This window comes from Dromiciops gliroides, chromosome 1 (genome assembly GCF_019393635.1).
Source record: "Dromiciops gliroides isolate mDroGli1 chromosome 1, mDroGli1.pri, whole genome shotgun sequence".
In the NCBI taxonomy this organism is placed as follows: domain Eukaryota; kingdom Metazoa; phylum Chordata; class Mammalia; order Microbiotheria; family Microbiotheriidae; genus Dromiciops; species Dromiciops gliroides.
This window is the reverse complement of record NC_057861.1, coordinates 443,201,342-443,223,343: the sequence shown is the minus strand read 5'-3', so window position 1 is coordinate 443,223,343 and position 22,002 is coordinate 443,201,342. Positions and strand designations below refer to the sequence as shown.

At 36.7% G+C, this 22,002-nt stretch overlaps 1 protein-coding gene across 5 annotated transcripts in view; it reads left to right on the top strand.

The window, feature by feature from the left end:
• Positions 1-20,722, top strand: part of HAPLN1 (hyaluronan and proteoglycan link protein 1) — a 117,280-nt gene extending 96,558 nt beyond the window's left edge. For all 5 annotated transcript variants that reach the window (XM_043978976.1, XM_043978975.1, XM_043978977.1 and 2 more), the window contains 3 exons: positions 2,353-2,724; positions 13,163-13,465; positions 17,009-20,722. In XM_043978976.1, the coding sequence (XP_043834911.1) occupies positions 2,353-2,724; positions 13,163-13,465; positions 17,009-17,298 (965 nt within the window). In that variant the 3' untranslated portion in view covers positions 17,299-20,722. The remainder of the gene's footprint in view (positions 1-2,352; positions 2,725-13,162; positions 13,466-17,008) is intronic.
• Positions 20,723-22,002: the final 1,280 nt, after the last annotated feature.

The following is a 22,002-nucleotide window of genomic DNA, read 5'->3' as shown; positions in this document are numbered from 1 at the left end:
TGATGTGATGGTAAATGCTTTGAGTTCTTAGGCCAGAACACTATAATAAAAACAAATCTTGACATTCTACACTTTTGTTAGATACCTCACTAAATTGTACCAGAGATCCTGTTTGGATGAAAAGGATCAGCTTACTTTTATAGAATTTTTCTTGCTTACTTTTAACAGTTCCTTAGCCCTGCCCCTTCTGTTCATCCTTCTTTGTAATATCCCCCATGTTTGTTCTTTTCTTTTTTAATTTTCTTTTTAATTTATGGAATAAAACAATCATTTTCATAACAGCATAATAAAAAGACTATTGTACATGAAATTGCAAATCCACTGTGCACAATTTGCTCTTCCTTTCAAATATACAACAAAATTATCATGTAGTTCTTTTCTTTTTATTTCTTCTCTCCCTCGCCCTAGAGATGGCTACATTTAAACATACACACACACACACACACACACACACACACACACACACACACACACACATATATATATATATATACACACATACACACACATATATATGCCTATTTATATTTCTACATGCCAGGTGTATGCATACATGTATGTATGTGTCTATATATATACATATATATGGACGCATATCTACTTTCTATACATACTTCTATTTATCAATTCTGTCTCTGGATGCAGATAGCATCTTTCTTCATATATCCTTTATTGTTAATTTAAGTATTTATAATAGACAAAATAACTTATTCACTCAGTCATTCTCTTTTGGGGGGGGGGAGGCAATGAGCATTAAGTGACTTGCCCAGGGTCACACAGCTAGTAAGTATCAAGTGTCTGAGGTCAGATTTGAACTCAGGCTCTCCTGAATCTAGGGCCGGTGCTTTATCCACTGGGCAACCTAGCTGCCACTCAAACTCATTCTTAAAAAAAATATTGCTGTTATTACATAAAATGTTCTCTAGGTTCTGCTCATTTTGTTCTTCATTATTTCGTGCAAGTCTTTCCATGTTTTCCTAAAATCATTGAACTCATCATTTCTCCTAGTGAAGTAGTATTCCATCACAGTCACATATAACAACTTGTTCAGTCATTCCCCAGTTTATTGGCATCCCTGCAATTTCCTGTTCTTTGCCACCACAAAGAGAGTTACTATAAACATTGTAGAACATATAGGTTCTTTTCCTTTTTCCCTAATCATCTTTGGGAATAGACTAAGTAGTGGTATTGCTAGATCAAAGGATATATAGGTAGTTAAATAACTCTTTGGAAATAATTCCAGATTACTCTCTAAAACGGTTGGATCATTTTACAATTCCACAAACAATGAATTAATGTTCCAGTTTTTCCATATCCTCTCCAATATCTGTCACTTTCCCCTTCTATCATTCTAGCCAATCTGGTAGGTTTAAGAAAACAAGTAGTAAAATAAATTGAACCTATATGACTTGCAAGCTCCATGATTTTAGAATCTTAAGTGTTATTGCATTCCTAATGTCCAAGATTCCTTTAAGTAATCATACGAAGTAAATATTAGCTACATAAATGTATATATTTTTTCAATGGGTAACACGAGACTTAATAAATATGTCTTTCTGTGTGCCTTACTTAGCCTATAGGAAGTATAAGATGAGCCTGCGCACTAGGTACAAGGAATATAAAGAAAAAAAATATATATATATATATATATACACACACACATATATACATATACATATATATGTGTGTATGTGTATATAAATATATATATATATATATATATATATATAGTCTCTGCCCTCAAGGAGTTTACAATCTAATCACATGCATGTAACACAAGTGCAGCATATTCATAAGTAAGTGTGTAACCATCTCCTCATTCCATTTCCTCTCCCTGATCTTGAGCAATACTTTTCTGGTATTCTGATTCCTCATCTTAAAAATGAGGGGATTGAGGGGCAGCTAGGTGGCACAGGGGATAGAGCACCGGCCCTGGAGTCAGGAAGACCTGAGTTCAAATCTGCCTTCACACACTTGACACTTACTAGCTGTGTGACCCTGGGCAAGTCACTTAACTCCAATTTCCTCACTCCACCTCAAAAAAATGAACAGATTGGACTAGGGGACCTCTAAAATCCCTTTATGAATGCTATAATACTGATGCTATAAGACTGATGAGTTTGTAAACTCCATGAAGGAAAGGACCATGTGTTATCCAACCTTTATATCTCCCTCAATGGACAGTGTGCAATTTTTGAATTGAATTGGATTGGATTGAATTGAATGAGTGACTTTGGCTCATAACTGACCACCTACATCTGCCTTTGTTTAGTATTTGGCATGCCAAATTCCATTTTATAAAAGTGAAACAATAAATTAATGAGGTACTTTTGTTTTTCTTTTTAATAACAGCAGAAAATGGCCCCCGTCTACTTGTGGAAGCAGAACAGGCGAAAGTCTTCTCACACAGGGGTGGCAACATCACACTGCCATGTAAATTTTACCGCGACCCCTCAACGATTGGCTCAGGAACCCACAAAATCCGAGTCAAGTGGACCAAGCTCACTTCAGATTACCTCAAAGAAATAGATGTGTTTGTTTCCATGGGATATCACAAGAAAACTTATGGCAGCTACCAGGGGAGAGTATTTCTGAATAGAGGCAGTGACAACGATGCCTCTCTTGTAATCACGGATATCACCCTGGAGGATTATGGGAGATACAAATGTGAGGTGATTGAAGGATTAGAAGACGATACAGCAATTGTAGCCTTGGATCTACAAGGTAGGTAGCCACCTAGCCTGTTAAATATGGAATGCTAATAAGACAGCAGTTTTCTTTTCCTGAACATAATAATGACTAATGGTTGCCATGGTGATAATGTCTAACCCTGAAGTCCTTGCTTAGCATGGGTTCTTATTTTTCAGTCAGCCTATAATTCCATTTTTTTCCAGTTCGAAATGTTCACACACAATTGATGTGCACATAACGGAAGCTATTTGTAACCAGGAGAAACGTGTACTGGAATTGAATTAGCAATATTCAGAATCAGCTTCATGTATTTTAAAATTTAAATCCCATTTCATGGTTATTGAGAAATTCAGATTGGGTACTCTTTAGGCAAGATCCCAAAATTAACTCTGAGTCTCAGAATAATGGCAATTTTGGGGTTTTAGCAAATATCTGCTAATATAAATGCACGTTACTTTTATTCTGTCAAATGGTTGTGAAAGAAATTTAACAATTAAGTAGCCTCTGGATTTATTTTGACCTTTTGTAGAAAGAGGTAGTAATTTTTAAAAACTAGCCCAGAATCTTAACTCTGAATACCCCCAGTTTAAAACATTTTATTCATTTTAGCAATATATGGCAACAACAACAACATTAATAATATTGGCTGCAACATTTTCTATATCACATTTGACCCATAAACTTTCTGATGTGCATTTAGAGAAAGACTCTTTGCACGAGTGTTATTTGGACAAAAACAAACAAAACAAAAACATGATTTGTCTACTAGCAGGACATTGAAGATTTTTATCTCATTTATTATGTTCCACTGTACATGTGAGAATTTCTTTTGGTTACATATACCATGTACAACCAAATCATAGAATTTTAAAATTCGAAGGGAATTTAGCAGTTCTAAAATACAGCCTAAAGTGGAATCTTTGCAAATTCTGCTTTTGCTCCTGATTCTGTTCTCTGGTGCCACACAAAACAGATCCAATTCTGCCACAAAAGCCTTTCACACACGCCCCCCAACCTTCCCTTCTCCAGATTAAACATCTCCAGATTCTTTAATTAGTTCTCTGATAACAAGGATCTAAGGCTCTTCACTATCATAGATCCTCTGGATACTCTCCAGAGTATGTTAGAGATAGTTTACCTAGATTTTAGCACAGTCTGATAAACTATCTCTTGCTGATTTTCTGGAACAGAGAGATGTAGACCAGATGATAATGTAAGAATGTTTGGCCTCAAACATCAAGTAAGAACACAAGATCCCAGATATCATTTGAGGGAGGAAGAATAATGGGACTATCACTTCCCCATTCCTAGGACCCTCTACTCTCTAGCTTCTTAAACTATGAGTCACAACCACATATGGGGTTGCATAACTGAATGTGGGGATTGCAAAAATTTGGCAACAGTAAAAGGTTATGTATACCTATTTTATATACCTATATACCTGGGTCGTGTAAAAATTTCTTGGCCTAAAAGGGGTTGGGGAAAAAGTTTAAGAAGCCCTGTTCTACTCCTCCTAGAGCTTTCTAAGATTACATTAACTATTTAGGTGGCTATATCACACAGGAGCTGGGATTAGCTGGGTGGCACAATGGATAGCGTATCAGGATTGAAGTCAGCAGGACTCATATTCATGAATTCAAATCTGGTGTCAGACACTTACTAGCTATGTAACCCTAGGCAAGTCATTTAACCCTGTTTGCCTCAATTTCCTATCTATAAAAAGAGCTGGAGAAGGAAATGGCAAACCACTCTCATATCTCTGCCAAGAAAACCCCAAATGGAGTCACAGAATCAGACACAACTGAAAAATGACAACAAATTCCACCGTTAGTCCAAGCTAGATAATTTTTTTTTTCAAATGAACTCCTGTCTACCAGTACCTCCCCTATCGTGAATTTGTGAAGTCAATTTCTTCAACCCAAATCCAAAACTTTACATTTATCCCTTTTAGATACGGTTATTAGTTTTATTCCAAATGTCTAACCTGTCAGAATATTTTTGGATCTTTACTCTGTCATCCAATATATTTGTTTTACTCTTCAGTCATTTCAGTTGTGCCTGACTCTCCATAACCCTATTTGGGGTTTTCTTGGCAAGAATACTGGAGGGGTTTGTCATTTCCTTCTCCAGCTCATTTTATAGATAAGGAAACTGAGGCAAACAGAGTTAAGTGCCTTGTCCAGGTTCACAAAGCTAGTAAATGTCTGAGGCCTAATTTGAATTTAGGTCTTCCTGACTTCAGGCCCAGTGCTTTATCCACTGAGCCACCTGCTGCCTCAACAATCTTGTGAGAAAGGTGATATTATTATCCTCAATTTATAATTGTGGAAACCAAGGCAAACAGAAATTAAATGATTTGCCCAGGATCACTAATCGAGTTAATTACCTGAGGGCAAATTTGAACTACTGTCTTTCTGACATCAGGCCCAGTACTCTATCCACCATGCTATTCAGTTGCCTCATAACAATTAAGCCTAATTTTCTGGAAGTCTGAATACCAAAATGAGGGATATTAGCTCCCATTAACATCAAGAAGTCACTAGAGGTTTTGATTAACATCCTGGGATTGTCACACAGAGTAGAAATCTCTAAGAAGGGACACCACCAAAGTTTTTGACTCTCTCTTGCTAATTCTGTTATTTATATAGTGATTTAAACTAGGCAAAGTATACCTCATCCCATTTGATCCTCACAATGACCCTGTGAGATAAGTACTACAGATATCACAGTTTTACAGAGAAGGAAACTGATCTAAAGAGAGGTTAAGTAAAAAAGAAACAAACAAAAAACCCACTATATTACCTCTCTAAAACCAAGGGCAGAAAAGCAAACACTCATTTCTTGGCTCTGACCAGTCTTCAGCCTAGCGTCTAGCACCTTCATTAAGTATATCATGATATAACAGTCATCAGCTCTCATTCAGATGAGGCACACTGGTTCTTTCTCTCATAGGAAAAGCACAAATATGGTATGTCTCCATATCATTCTGCCTGTCTTAACTTGTTGCCAGATATCAGCATTACCCAGAAGTCTCACCAGTGCTCTGACAGAATAGAAGCATCCTAAATCCAGAATGGGCTGAATTGTTCCATCACATTATATGGGGACTACCCTTAGGAGAGGACCATCGGTGCCAGCTTATTATTTCCTAGGACATTCCTTTGTTATTGCATAGAGCTATATCTCAGTCATCTTCACTTCTTTCCAAATTCCTCAACTGAATAGGGACCATGAGGTAAATCTCTATTAGGCTGAGAGACTTGGAAAGTGTAGGAATGAGTGAGGATACCTAGATAGTAATCATAGGTACTGACAGAAATAATGCAGCCCAACTGGAATGTATAGAATTGAAAGATTTTGGAATGGTATATGGGAAAGAGATAAAATAATTATTTTCTATTATATTACTAGCCCATTATCAATTAGGATCAGGCTTTTTATTTCCCCATTCAGGGACTAGCCCCTGTAGGTATATTAGTCTGTCCCTAAAGGACATAGCTGTTAGAGGAGATTTCTCTAATCCTTTAATCCTTGGGTATTCGTGTCTCTACTCTAGTGGGAGACCTTACCTCTCTCTGTTTGTAGTGTAAACACAATCTAATCTAGGTAAATTCTTGCCCTAAGAGGATAAACCCCTGTCCAAATACCCCTCGATTGGAGTTTAGGATGACCCAGTTTATGAAGGAGAAAACCAACCAGAATGGTCTGGGTGGAGACAGATTCCCCTCTCCACATTGTGGTGGGGTGGCTAAATCTCAAGATCAAGACAGGTTTTCAGCAGGAGGAGCTAAAGACATTTAGCCCAACTCTTCATTTAAATGTCCATCAATCAGGGTTGATTTCTCTTGTCAGAGGCATTCCCTTTAAAAAAAAAAAAAAGAAAGAAAAACACTATTTAAAGTATTTCTTATCTCCTTGAGGTGTCTTTGGTTACAGAGAGAAATGAATGACCATCAATTTGTTATTTATTAACTAGCCTGATTAATAAATTGATTATTAATTACCCCTAAATTACTGTCAGATTCATCATTTGTCTCAGGAGGTAGGTTTCTGCATCCCTCAGTGCTTATGCTCTATGCTTTCTTTCACTATTCCTGATTGCATCAATCTTTCAATATATTTATTGATAAGTTACTACGCATTTAGCACTATGTAAGGTGTTTAGGTAGTAAACTGGTAGTTAGCATGTGGTTCTTGTCCTTAAGAAGATTATAACCTCTTTACTTTTAAAAATACTACCTTTCTTCAGTCATTAAGATCCACTGGAATCTGTGTACACATTACGGCAGGAAAGACCCCTCCACATGTCTATTTGTTGGAGTTTTCCAAATGGTCATTTTAAAATTTAAGTTCCAGGTTGTGAGGTTGAAGTATACCATGAGTAGCAAGTTGGTTTTTGATGACCTTTAAAACATACTACATTGTTTAAGATAGTAACTGAACAAATACTATCCCTCTCCCTCTCTATCTCCCGACCAAAAAGTCACAGAAATAGGTTAAAAATACATGATTTTGACATTGGTCTACATACAGAACTTTTAAACTTTTATTTTTTGCGTGTGTCATGGTTCCAAGTGTCATGGAGCCAGTTGGAACCAGCTCATGTAAGCATTTATGTCTCAGAAACCAGCAATCACAAGCAAACTGGGACTTTATTTGCTTCTAGACTTAAGAGAAAATGTTACTAATGCAGATTAAACTTAAAAAACGTGTCATGTATTCATGGGTCAATTTTTTCCTTCAAAGAACTGAGTGTTAAACACTTATCAACACATTGCTGTTTAGGGTCCCTTTGGCAATCTGATGAAACTTGTAGTCCCTTGTCAGGATAATGTTCTTTAAATGCATAAAATAGAATATGTAGGATTTTAAAGGAAATTAATTATGTTGAAATATAATTATCAACTTAAAAAAAAAAGTTAATAGGCCCTAGTTTAAGAAGCCCTCCTCTAGTATTTCATATGATGAAGTGTACTTACTCAGTCTCTTATTGTTGGGCACACCGGTTCCTCAAATAATTTAAAATGTTCAGTGAAATGCTTTTGATTATATTTTGACCTCTGCGTAGAAGGGAAAAATGAGTCACATATGCTGTTTGGGAAAGAGGCATACACCCTTCTTTCCCATGGCTGAAAATGTATTTTTTCTGTTCCCTTCCCCCCCCCCATTGCCAGGTAAAAGAAACTATACGTGACCTAATTTAGCTACAGGTAATTACAAGATTTTCCTCAGGAAGACTTCTCCCTAGATAGTGGTAGATGCTGACATCAGGGAAAGTGAACTGGCTGAGAATCAAAAGTATGGAATTCTAGGAATGCCCCATCAGTAAGGAACAGATGATCCCTACAATGCGTACACAAAATGTGGGTTGGCCAGTGAGGTTGGTGGCTTAAGACAAAGATGTTGACCCTTACTTTGCTAAAATTGTTTCCTTTCATCATAGTGATTAAGTAGAAATTAAAACTTGCCTTAGTAGAGTCATTAAACAATCACAATGAATGGATCATTGAAATACCCCCTAAGTTTTAAATATATATGTGTATATGTGTATATATGTATATATATATATACATATAAAAATCCATATTTTATTTTTTTCTTTAAACCTTTCACAAATTCATCACCTGACATGGTGTTTTTAAAATTGAAGAAGAAATGGAGTAAGACAAATTTGACACCATAAGAGTCATGTTTCAGTATCATTTGGATAAAGGCTAATTAAATCCAAATTCACTTCATTTTTTCCTGCGTGCATTCAATGACTAATTGTCTACTTTGTAGAAAGCATGGTATAGGGCACTGGGGGAGATAGAGTCCCTGCCTTAAGGCATTTATAATCTAATAGGGGTGGTAAGGGAAGCAGCTTAGGTGGCTCAGTGGATAGAGCACTGGGTTTGTAGGCAGGAAGACCTGAGTTCAGATGTGGCCCCAGACACTTACTGGCTATGTGACCCTGGGCAAGTCACTTAATCTGTTTGCCTTAATCCGTTAGAAAAGGAAATGGCAAACCATTCCAGTATCTTTTCCAAGAAAACCCCAAGGATAATACAGTTCATGGGGTCACAAAGAGTAGGATATGACTGAGCAATAACAAAAGGGGAGATAAGACAGGTACAAAAATTACTATAATACAAAAAAGAATATGTATATATGTGTATAACAAGGGAATTTTTTTTTATTTTTAAGGAGACTATTTATTGAGTACTAAAACATTTTTATTCATTAAAGAAACAAAATCCTAAAGTTCCATTTAAAAATAAGTAAAATTTTAAAATACAAATTTTTCAAATGAGGCACAAAATATCAGATTTTTTTTCAGAGGCATTAATGTGTGTTTGGGCATAAGTGGTACACCCTGTCTATATGCCCATGAATAGGAAAGGTGTGCTAATCATGCTAGGAGAGCTCATAGGAGAGTACCTTTTTGGATTGGGCAATCAAACAAGACAGCTTGGCAAGGACAACATTTAAACTGGATCCTCACACCGTTAATTTACCCATTAAAGGATGGATAAGATATGAGAAGCTGATAATGTCATAGGAGGGGGTGCTAGGCGTAGAGAATGACACAAGCAAAGAACCTAGTGTTTGGGTTTACAGGAGCTATATCAGCAGAAAGTGACCAAGAAATTTTCCTTAGAGAATCTAAACCAGAATGTGTTCTCTTTATGAAAACCTTTCTTTGAATTAATGTCACACCCATTCTGTCATATTAGCATTCCTGGGCCTGGTGGAAAAGGGGGGTTGGGCCTAACAGCTCTCCAAGCTTTTCTGAGGTGTTCCTTTACAGTGTTTGAGGTCAAGCAATGTCTCTCTATGAACTAAGCATTTTTCTTTGCTTTGCTTCAGATTCTTCAGATAAGGTTCCAAAAGTTAGGAGAAGGCTAGGGGATAGTGTCAGGAGAGAAATGCTGCTAAGGGATGGGGGAAAAGGCCAAGTAGAGAACTGGCATTTTGGATACCTGAATGCTGGAGCTGAGTCAATAATAGACTGAATAGTCTTCCATCTTTCCCTCTAGTCTGCCCCACCAGGGGTCAGTGAGAACCAGAAGAGATTCTTTCTTCTTCTCTTGGCTTAAATTCAGCTTTCAGATTGCATGTCCAAGAAGAGAGGGTGAGATCAGGAAGAAATCTTGGATCTGGGCCAGCTGAATGAAGCAGCCAACTAGATTGCCCTAGAGAGACAGATGTGTCTTGCAAGCCTCCAAGAAGAGGCCTTGGTCAATGCTATTAGGATTTCTTTCATATTCTTCCAGGATCCACTCATTAAAATATGCGTATATATGTGCGATTTTGCTTTTGTACTAGTTGTGCCTTTGATAAGTCTGCATTTGTCTTTATAAGTATGGATTTTCTTATAAAATAGCATATGTGATATACTAAGAAAATAATATCAATGGAACAAGATTAAGTGGACCATATGTTCAAAAATGTGTTTGATTATCTTGGAGTGGGGAAGTAAAGGCATAACCTACACTAAGTAAACATTTCAGGAGGTCTTTTGTGCCCTTTCCCTTTCCTTGTCCTCTTTGTATCCTGTGGTTTTCCAAACCCTTCTCCAACCCCTTCATCCTATATCCCATTCTCAGAAGACCTTGCTTTCAAGTAGTCAAATGGAATGTGGTAGAGAAAAGTTGAAAAGATTTTAGCTCAGGAGCCACAGGATCTGGGTTCAGACCCTACCTCCAACACTTACTACCTGTGTGACCTTGGGAAAGTCACTTAATCTTCCTCAGCCTCAGTATCCTCATCTATAAAAAAATGGGGGTTAAATCAAGCTTCCTAAACTATGGATTGAGAACGTATGTGGGGTCATGTAACTGAAAGTGGGGTTCATGAAATATTTGGCAACCAAGGTTATGTATACCTATCCTATATACCTCTATACCCAAGGTCTCTTAAAAATATTTCATGTGAAAAGGGGTCTTGAGTGGAAAAAGTTTAAGAAGTTCTGGTTTAGGTGGCCTGGGAGGCACTGTCTAACTCTAAATCTGTGATCGCTGCTATCAATAGCTTAAAGTGATGACCTACCTAGAGATAGTACAATTACTCCCAAATCAATGAATAGTGACTTTCCAGGCATCCATAACAGAAAAGACAGTAAGGAAAATATGTTTTGTGTGATTTTGAAGTGTCCAGGGATAGTGTCTAAACCTGGGATCTAGTTAAAGTCATTTAGTCAATTCTGTGCTATTGAAATTTATGTTAATAATCTAACTAATCTACTAGCATCCTTATATATTTGGTCAAGAGCCTCTTGTGTTTAAAGTAAAGTAATTCATTCTAGTAATTCTTTTTGTGTGTGTGTGAGTGAGGCACTTGGGGTTAAGTGATTTGCCCAGGGTCACATAGCTAGTAAGTGTCAAGTGTCTGAGGCTGGATTTGAACTCAGGTCCTCCTGAATCCAGGGCCGGTGCTCTATCCACTGTGCCACCTAGCTGCCCCCATTCTAGTAGTTCTTTAGAAAAATAGTTGCATTTAGTGTATTTCTTTGACCTGGAAATAAGATGACATGGCTTCACTACCTCAAAATGGTTATCATGTCACACCTCATTAAATCAGTGAGCCACAAGTAAAAAGATTACATCCTCAAAACAACCTTGATGATTTAAGTAAAGGAAATGAAAACATTTTTAGTGGCTTCTGAAAGCAATCACTCCTTCCACCTCAAAGTCAGGAGCCAAGTAAGAGTCTATAATATTCTGGTAAGTAAACAAAAGAAACTGTGCCCACTGAAATACTTAGCAACATCCCCCCACCCCCATTAGATCATCAGATGCTTGGTGCCCAGGATGTGCAAGGTGACCTTTGGGAAGCTGTGGTAGCTGTCTGCAATAATCTTTTGAAAAAGAAAATAAAATAGACCAGTGTAGTGATTATTTGAATAACCTGAAAAATGAGAGCCCTCAACGAGAAAGGAAATATTAAAATATCGAAGCCCTTAGTAGGGAAGGCCCATCCACTACTGGGGGTGGGGGGTGGGGACGACAAACAAATAAAAAACCTAAAGGCTGCACTAGGAGTATATCAGATAAAATGCTCAAAGTTGGATGCATGTAATGTTTACTATCTATGTATTAGCATGTGTGTGTGCTTCACTATAACAAAATTTTGTGTACAAAAATATGAACTTTATTTTTAAAAAATATATAATATATAAAAAGTAAGGATAACTAAAGTTGTTTCATATCCTGAATGTTAGAGACTCTTTCCTTATTCACCCAAGGCACTTTTGTGCTTATGTCTATGTGTAATACCAACCACCAATGGACCTCATTGGAAATAAAAAAAAAAAAACCAATAAAACAAAACAGATAAAGCAGAAATGTTTGTTCATGTTATAAACGGACTCACCACCATCGGGTCCCTTACATAGGAAGTCATTTCCTATCTCCTTTTTCCCTGTCAATTCTCTCCCCCACCCCAGTTTAAGATATAATCATAGACGTGCATAGAGCTTGTGGGCATATATGCCTGTAATCCCTATGAGTGTGATTCTTTTAAAAAGAAAAGAAAAATGTAACTTTTCATGAACATTAATATATAAAGGGAGGTACATGTTCCCATGTGAACACTTTAGCAAACTCCTTGATGTGTGAAGCAATCTGAAAAATGAAGCTTTTCTGGGAAGCATTACCAGGAAGGGCATTATGAAATAAAGTTAAGCACTTTCTCTGCAAAGGCATTTTTCCTCACTCCCCCACCCCTATTCTTTCAGGAATGATGCCCAGCATTGGCTTTTTCCCAGAAGCAAAATGCTGAGGAGAGATCTTTCACAGGATTAGCAAATAATTAGCATGGGATAAACTCAGCAGGAGGGTTTCCTTAAGTGTAGAAAGGGGGCATTTTGAAGTTAGTGATATGCAATTGAGTCATTTTCTTTTTTATTTTTAAATTACATATAATCAGATCAGAAATTTAGAGCTGGAAGCGTCCACAGAGATCATCTAATCCAAACTGAGGCCCAGAGAGTCACCCAGGTCACACAGGCCATGTTGCTTGAGGCCATGCAGGTTGTAAGGCACAGAGCCATGATTGGAACCCAGGACCCCAGCTACAAATCTGTTGCCCTCTCAAAAGTACCAAGGGAGATATCCCTTGAGTTCCAATCCTGACTCTGTGAGTAGATGGCTGAGCATACTTCGCCACTCTTTAAGGTCTCAGTTTGCTCATCTGCACAGTGATGGGTTGGACCATACACAGCTCAGCTGAGTCATTTTCAGCAAGGGCTGACTGGCTTTTGAATTAAACAGAAATCTATTAGCTTAAGAATCAAATCACTGATGATCTCTAAATAACCAGTTCAGAGTTAATTTAGCTCTGGGCCTGAAGGGCCACCTCTCAAAGAGGAAGCCCTTGTTAAATGACCATGATTGATTGCTTGGTCTTATAGCTACTTTAAATCTGTATTTTTCATGCCCTGTCAGATGATACTGATTAAAAATTGTTTCTTTTCTTCTCATTTGCACAGGTGTGGTCTTCCCTTACTTTCCAAGACTGGGACGCTACAATCTCAATTTCCATGAGGCTCGACAGGCTTGCTTGGACCAAGACTCTGTGATTGCCTCTTTCGACCAACTATATGATGCTTGGAGGGCAGGCCTGGACTGGTGTAATGCTGGCTGGCTCAGTGATGGATCTGTGCAGTATCCCATTACTAAACCTAGGGAACCGTGTGGAGGGAGAAACACAGTGCCTGGTGTCAGGAATTATGGATTTTGGGATAAGGATAAAAGCAGATATGATGTATTCTGTTTTACATCCAACTTCAATGGTAAGAGTCAATACTAATAATGCTTATATCGTGTTTAAAAGTTTGGAAAGCACTTTACAAACATCTTATTTTATCCTCATAACACTGTAGTAGGTACAATTTTCCCCATTTTACAAATGAGGAAACTAAGGTTGAAAGTTAAAGTGAATTGCCCAGAGTCACACTGCTGATATGTGACTGAGGTTGTGATGTCAGCTGGAATTTGGGGTCAAATTGATCATAAGTCATCCCAAAAGAATTACAAGACTCAATGATTCAGTTTCCCAAATTTTATTGCAATACTGTGGGTGACCACAGGGAGAGAACCAGAATAGTGTAAAGGTATCTCTCAAATAAGAACCTCTTAATAAAAGTTCATTTTTCAAAGTTTATCCTTGGTTTTATATAGCCTTTCTGTTTTAGTAGGATTTAAATCATATAAAATGGCCATTTGACTATATGTATTTCTTGGATACGTTTCTTAATCTTTTGTGACATATCATGGTGTAAGGTCATGTCACCTTGTTTCATCTCCATTTGGGAACTTCTGCCATTCTTTAGCAATTTTGATTCTCAATATATCAAAATATTCATGAGAATTCATCATTCCACAGCCCACTAGTAATAACCGCCTCCCCTACAAAATTTTTTACAACCTAGTGAAGACATCCAAATCTTATAGGCTCACCTGGACTTCTGATAGTGATAATTGTATAGTTTTGAATTTAATAAGTGAATTTTATCATCAAAAATAATCTTTTTTTCCCTTCTTTAGTAATTCAGTCTTTGAATTATCTTGTCCGTGATAAGTGTTGTTTTTTCTTCCTAGTAATGATTAGCACATTTTTATTTGTTTGTTTTTACTCATATCTTGCTGTTCTTCCAATCTCAGGAAGCTTACTTTTGTAGAAGAATCAATAGCAACTCATCTAGCTGCTAGGTCTTTCTGAAAGTCTTTGCAGCAACAATTTGTCAGTGCTTGGCATTGTTTTTTTCTTTCATTTACAGCCAAGTTTTTCTTCGTACTTTTGTGCAACTGATCCTGTTTCATTGTAGGATTGAATGATCCTTGAAACACATGACTTCTTTACACTAATAGTTACTAAAATATCACAAATAGTGATTTAGTGCTCTTTAAAAGCTACAATTTTTGCAATTTCCTTGGAGTAATATCCATTCCTAAGTGGGAGAGAAGCATAACAGAAGAGAACAATGAAACACAAGTCATGGCAAAAAATCCTGCACTAAACTGCCCAGGAACTAATTAAATGTGGGAAAACAAGCTCAATCTGGCTTCATCTTGTCAAGGTCAGATGCACTAAATCAGCTCAGTGTCAGTAGGAAGCACAAACTCCCGTCCACTGATGTCACAAAATGATACCATATCAAAATTATTGTTTGTCCCAAGTTATTTGGGATACTACTGTACCTCTGACCTTTGGACCTTGGTTTCCTCATTTATAATATAAAGAGGATGAGACTATATGACCCTTGATGCCCTACTAGTCCCAAAGCTATGATCAATTCAATTCAATAAATAAATAAATAAATAAATAAATAAAAATATATATATATATATATATATATATATAAAATTTCTGCTATAGGGGCAGTTAGGTGGTGCAGTGGATAGAGCATTGGACCTGGAATCAAGAAAATCTAAGTGTAAATCCATTCTCAGACACTTACTATCTGTGTGACCATAGGCAAGTCACTTAACCCCTATTTGCCTCAGTTCTTCGTCTGTTAAATGGGGACACACTGGAGAAGGAAATGGCAAATCACTCCAAGTCCATGGGGTCATGTAGAGGTGGACATGACTGAACAACAACGTTCCAGGCAGTTTGCTAAACACTAAGGATACAAATAAGAAAAAGAGAGTCACTGCCCTTAAGGAGTTTATAATCTAATGGATTCTAGGTTAAGGTTAATTTTGAAAGGTATAAAGTTTGTTCTTTTCCTAATACAAGGAAAATTAAAAAGAAAATTCTCTTGAAATGATCAATATATGATTCAGCCAAAGGTATACATTTTTACTATTTCTACACTTCTGTTTGTGAGAAAAACAGAGACAGAAAGGCTCGTGGTTGAATCAGCATTGTTAATAATGCTAGGTAATACCATTTGTGTACAAATTCCAACCTGTATTAGCTGAGTGACCATAGGTAAATCATTTAACCTATCAAGTGGTCATCTATAAAATTGTACTGATAATATTTACCTTCCTCATGAGGTCACTACAAGTAAAATGCCTTGTATGATTTACACTGCTATAGAAATGTAATTTGTTGTCCATATAACTCCCAGGTCTCATTTTAGTTCCATATTTGTGTTACTTTTCATTTAGGCTACTGAAAAGGCAGGAAGTAGTCAGAGAAATAGCAAGGTTCAGGTGATTCAACAAATTCAATAAATACACATTTATTGAACACTTGTAATGTGGAAAGCACTGTACTAGTGATTGAGACCATCCTAATTATCATTTATTCATTCAACAAGCATTTATTAAAATTCCATTAATCATCAGTCTATATATTCCACTCTACCCCCAAAATCATACCATAGCAATCTCAAAATAGAAACATCAGTTTGAATCAACCCACTCTTAAATCATTTAGAGTCGGGATAAAATTCACTAAGTATCAGTCCTTTTGTCTTCTGACTCAAGCTAAATATATTAAAACTATTCTGTCTGTGCCTAAGCACATGTCATATTTTATTCATGGAAAAACTCTTAGAAATTTAATATTATCCAATAAGTAGATCTTAGAATCCTTGTTATAAAAAAAAGAAAAGAAAAAAAAGAAGTGGTAATTAGGTATCAGGGCTTTCTTAACGGGCTTCAAATGAATTGAAAAAGAGGAATAAATGAAATTCAGGCATTTTATTGTGAATAAAATGAATTGGCATTTACATTCTGAGCACTTGTTATTGGTTGCAAGTAACTTCCTGTGTTTTTTGTATTTTCTTACATGGTCGCCTTAAATCTTTATTTTTACACTGTATTCTTAGGATGAGAATAATCTCTTTTTGATACCTGTAATGAAAAGACCTGGAGAGCTTTTGATTTTTTTTTTCAATGAACTTTTATGGGAAGAATGTGTTTGATCCTTTTTCATATTCAAATTTTGCCTCCTGGAAAGTTGTGCTGAAGTTCAGTCTTGCTATAGCTTCACATTTAAATAGATCTCATACTTAACATGTACCACAGCCTCTCCAGTGCCCAATAATGGTTCTTTTAGTCACTAATTAACTAGCTGAAACTTCATCTGTCATTTCCATTTGCTCTCAAAAGGGCACATCTGAACACACATTTGGCAAGACAGGAAAAAAGAAACTTATTAATGGAAAACAACCTGGGGGGACCACAATTAGTTAGCTATTCGTGTTCCAGAGGCATCCCGGCCAATACTGTTTCCCGCTTCGTCTTCATTAAGAAACACTTCTTCATTCAGAAACACTTCCATTTCTTGGCTTACCTCCTCGGTTTATAACCTGACATAACTTCCCAGTCACTTTCCAATATCTGACCAACTCACACCGATTTCCTTCCTCCTTGAACAGGTCGTTTTTACTACCTAATCCATCCAACCAAGCTGACCTACGATGAAGCGGTGCAGGCTTGTCTCAACGATGGTGCTCAGATCGCTAAAGTGGGCCAGATGTTTGCTGCCTGGAAACTCCTGGGCTATGACCGCTGCGACGCGGGCTGGCTGGCCGACGGCAGCGTCCGTTACCCCATCTCCCGGCCGAGGAGACGCTGCAGCCCCACTGAAGCCGCCGTGCGCTTCGCGGGCTTTCCCGATAAGAAGCACAAGCTCTACGGTGTCTACTGCTTCCGAGCGTATAACTGAGTGTACCCTAGAGCGCCGCCATTTTTAAGTCATTCAGAACATGTGAAAGATTTCTTTTCAATATGAACTCATGCAATTTACCAAAACTGTGATAACCCTTTTTTACTTACTGTAAAAAGTCATTTTCATAAAAAGAAATCCAATACATTAATTTGTTTTTGTAAAACTATCATTCAATATATATTATAAATTAATATAATTTTAATGGAAGCTCTATATAAAGAAGCTTTAGAGCCAAACTGTTTAAGCTACATCATCCCAACCAAATATGCTTTCAGGAATGGGGCATGCAATAGCTTGAGAATCGCTAGGACTAACTAAATTAAGGAATTGTAAGCCTACTCAAAGCAGCAGCTTTCACAAGCACAAATTTTCCACCTTTGTACAATTTTGAAATGCACTACAAGAAACCAATCTGATCCGCAGATGTGAGGCCCAGTCATCTTTTCATACCCGGGCCTCGGTGAGGTTGCAAAACAACAGCTTCACAAGGGAACAAAAAGACACTTTTCTAAAAGTCAGTATTTAGAAGACTAATAGACGAGCTTTGTTTTACTATTTCAAATCTCATCTTTCTGATGGAGAACATTGCATAGAAAATGAGCACGGCTAGTTCCCACAAACAATTGTTTCTATCATGGGAGAAATGTTGAGGAGCGGTCAACAAATGAGCCCTCTTTCCTTCAAATTCAAATTAAGAATGCCTAAGAACAGTTCTATTACCTTTTGAGCAGCTTTACTAAATTATCTTTAAACTCTGAGGGCCATTTGCAAAGAAGCATTTACTGTCATATCTACTCAGGGCAGTTACATAAATGAACTGCTGGACAGGAAAAAAATATGTACAATTTAGCAGCTCAATTTTATATTAATGTATGAAATGTTATAGTCTTTACGAAATTGCTAAGCTATTTAATGTTTCTTCCTTATTTACATTTCATGGGGGAAAATATTTAAAAGTTTTAAGGAAAAACCAACCAAGCCTGATAACACTTGTACTTTAAAAGAACTAAGCTTGCCCAAACTCCCAAGGGGCCTTCTCTTATCAGAGGTAACCAAAACCTCACCTATCAAATCTGTATTTTTTTAAAAAAGAAAAAAGTACGATTACAAACTTTCCAAATTGAAAATATGGTTAATTATGTCACCTCCCTTGTCTGATCACCATCAAACTTAATGAAATGCTGAAATTAATCACAGTTTCAAGAAATCTTCAGGGCTTTAAAGGAAATGTTAGCTCTGGGTTGGGAGAAAGATGTTTATATATTCACAGTTTCAATCAAAACAGAAACAATAATTCTGTCCCTTCTCCCTTTTCCTTTTTTTTAATTTTATTTTTTGAAGATCATTGAGAACTCACAGGGACCAATATTTGTATTTAAGTTACATTTCAGTTTCCCATTGTTTCCATAACTAGTTCTGATAAATGGGATTTATTAATAGTGTGATCCAAGTATGCCACAGCTGGTATGTTTTCATGAATGTTCTCATGTAGATTCTTTCCCATGGCCATGAGTAAATAAACCTATTTCCTGAACTGATTGTGGTTGCATTTTAAAGCTCTGTAATAATTCCAATAAATTTATTCTATGAATGTAGAGTTTTGTGTCTGGAAGGTATAGAACTACCATTGGGAGTCCAAGAAATCTTAAATAAGTTCAGTTCATATATTCTCTAGAGAGACTACTGTAAATAAAAGTATATCATTTCCTTCATCAAAAGCTAAGATATCTGGGAATCATCAGATGCTGTAATATTGAAAGAGGATAATGTATGCATGCACAATTTTTAAAAATTAGTCTAGATATATATGTAAAAGATATATAGATCCAAAGAGATTGTGAGTTGTAATCCAAATACTACTGTCTAAGTTAGAAACAGACTCACACTCCTAACCTTAGAGAGACCTAAATGCTCTAGGATAAGACAAATATATTATTTAAAGAAAGGCAGGGCCTACTGATCTTTTCCCTGCCCTATTAAGTGTCTCACAAAGGAGAAAACATCTCCAAGCAATTAGGGAAATAATCATCTCTCTCATTTTGATTAAGGGGGTTAACTCATTGGAAGGAGCCCTTAATAAAGAGCAATTACCTATATTACAAGCACTTTATTAAGAATGAAAGTGTGAAAGAAATTTCTAGTGGAACAGGCATGTAGTTTTCAGCTGTTGCTGCAGAGCTCCAGTCTACCTTTATAATGTTAAGGCTTAGTAACCTTTCTTAACTTTTGAATAAACTTACTAGTACAGGAATTGGTGCTGATAAAAACCTCTGAAAAGACTGTTAGCAATTTAAAATCTATACCAAGTGTCCACACCATTTTTCATTCTTTCTTAAAACAAAACAAAAGCATTAGAATGAATATTGCTGAGCAGCATGTCCACCTTCATGCCCTCTGGACTCTGAATTCAGTAAGGAGATCTTTCCAAAGTTCTCCACTTGCAATTTTCTTATTCGATGCCCATTCTTCAACTTCTTTCCCTGAGGTGACCCACTGAAGAGAAGCCTGAAAGAGGAAGATTAATATAGTAAAACTCTTAACAGAAAGTTGGTACAGTGTTGCCAAAAATTGAAATTGCTCCTTAGACAAGAGTTCTAAGATTTATAGAGTGGGAGGCTGGGGTTGAAGAAACCTTGTTTGGATCATTATATCCTAATAGAACTCTTGTGATCCCCACCAGGAATAAAGTGGACATACAGATTTCATTGTGCTTTTTACACTTGAACAACCAAAATAATGTTATGGGGAATAATATGGACCATCGCATCAAAAGGTGGTATAGGAGTCAACGTGTCACACACATTAACACTGGATACCACCTTTTAATGACTGCTGCCATCTTTTACCACAGTAATTTTTAGTCAGATATGGAATTTGTAATTTAAAATTTCTCTCATAGAAAAGGGGCCGGTACCTGTTAGAGTTTTATTTTATCTGATATCGTAGTAGCATATTTTGTTGGGAATTAAACCCTGGCTCAAAGGATACTCTAATCTGGTTGCTGGCAGCCATATTGAGTCTCTTGATTTCAGTGCTCCAGAGAAGATGGTGGTTTCTTGGAGTAGTTGACCACTACAGGAGGGGAGAAGAAAGGGAATTGCTTATCATATTTCAGCATGGAACACACAGAGATAAATAAATGGATGATAGACACATTTCTGTTGGGAAGTTTACTGTATCATAGCTCACTACTGCCAGAGTTGCAATGGTGAAATGGGGAAAAAAAGCCAACAACAACAACAAAAAGAACCAGAAACCGTGAAAATATTTGAATAAATGAAAACCTACATTTAAAGGTATTTTAATATGCACTCCGGTAAAGATTTCTGAGGTCAAAAACCAATCTGTATTATTAAAAATGTTTTCATTTTTCTGTAAGAGACAATGAACTGGTAAAAGAATATTAAAAGTGAATGTTGTATTGCTGCAGTATTTGTTTTTGATTCTTCTGAGTTGTTAGAATCTGAGCTAGTCTGTTTCAAACTCTTTAGGGACACATTAAGAAGAAAGACATTTAACTCATCTTTGAAAGTGCTACCATGTTTGCAACCCAAACCAAAATGTACCATATAAAATGAATCTCCCCCAGGTTTTCTATACAATTTTAAAAAGCAACAAAGAAACACATCTCTGCTGTGATAATTTCCTAGAACCACCAGTCTTTATCCTCTTGCTTTCATTTCAAATCACATTTATCAGACAAGAAGCCCCAGAAAGATCCTTAGTCTACCGAGCCAATTGGAAATGAGGCTGCTTAAGTTGTTATTAATTGCAGTATAAATAACAATCTTATAAAAAATATATTCTTTCAGTAGTTCAGTCTTTTCCTTCACCTCTTTCCACTCTCAAGTCAGGAAACATTTTCTCTTTTCTAAAATATATATTTTATTTGTTTCATTAAATATTTCCCAATTACTTTTAAAGTGTTTTAACATTCATTTTTCAGATTTTTGAGTTTCCAATTCTCGCCCTCCTCCAGCCTCTCCCCTACCTCTTGAGAAGGCAAGAAATATGGCATTGATAAGAGCATCAGACCTGGAGTGAGGAAGACTCATCTTCTTCATCAAATCTGACCTCAGACACTTACTGGCTATGTGACCCTGTGCAAGTCACTTAACCCTCTTTGCCTCACTTTCCTCACCTATAAAATGAGCTGAAAAAGGAAATGACAAACCACTCCAAGAAAAAGACACTGCCAAGAAAAGCCCATATGAGGTCGCAAAGACTCAGACATAATAAATAAATAAATAAAATATAAATTAGAGTTAGAAAGGAGGTAGAACTTTTTTTTATTTGGGGAAACTAGGTGGCTCAGTGGATAGAATGCCAGGTCTGGATTCAGGAAAACTCCCCAAGTTCAAATCTGGCCTCAGACATTAGCTGTGTGACCATGGGCAAATTTGCCTAAGCTTTCTCATCTGTAAAATGAGCTGGAGAAGGGAATGGCAAACCACTCCAGTAACTTCACCAGTATAAATCCAAATGGGGTCAGGAAGAGTCAGACATGACTGAAATAACTGAACAAAATAATACATGTGAAGTCATGCAAAACATATTTCCACATTAGCCATGTTGCAAAAGAAAATGCACAACAAAACAAGAAAAGTAAAGAAAATGGGGAAAAAAGAGTATGCTTTAGTTTGCATGCAGAGCTTATTAGTTCTCTTTCTGGAGATGGAGAAAGGTTTTCATCATAGCTGC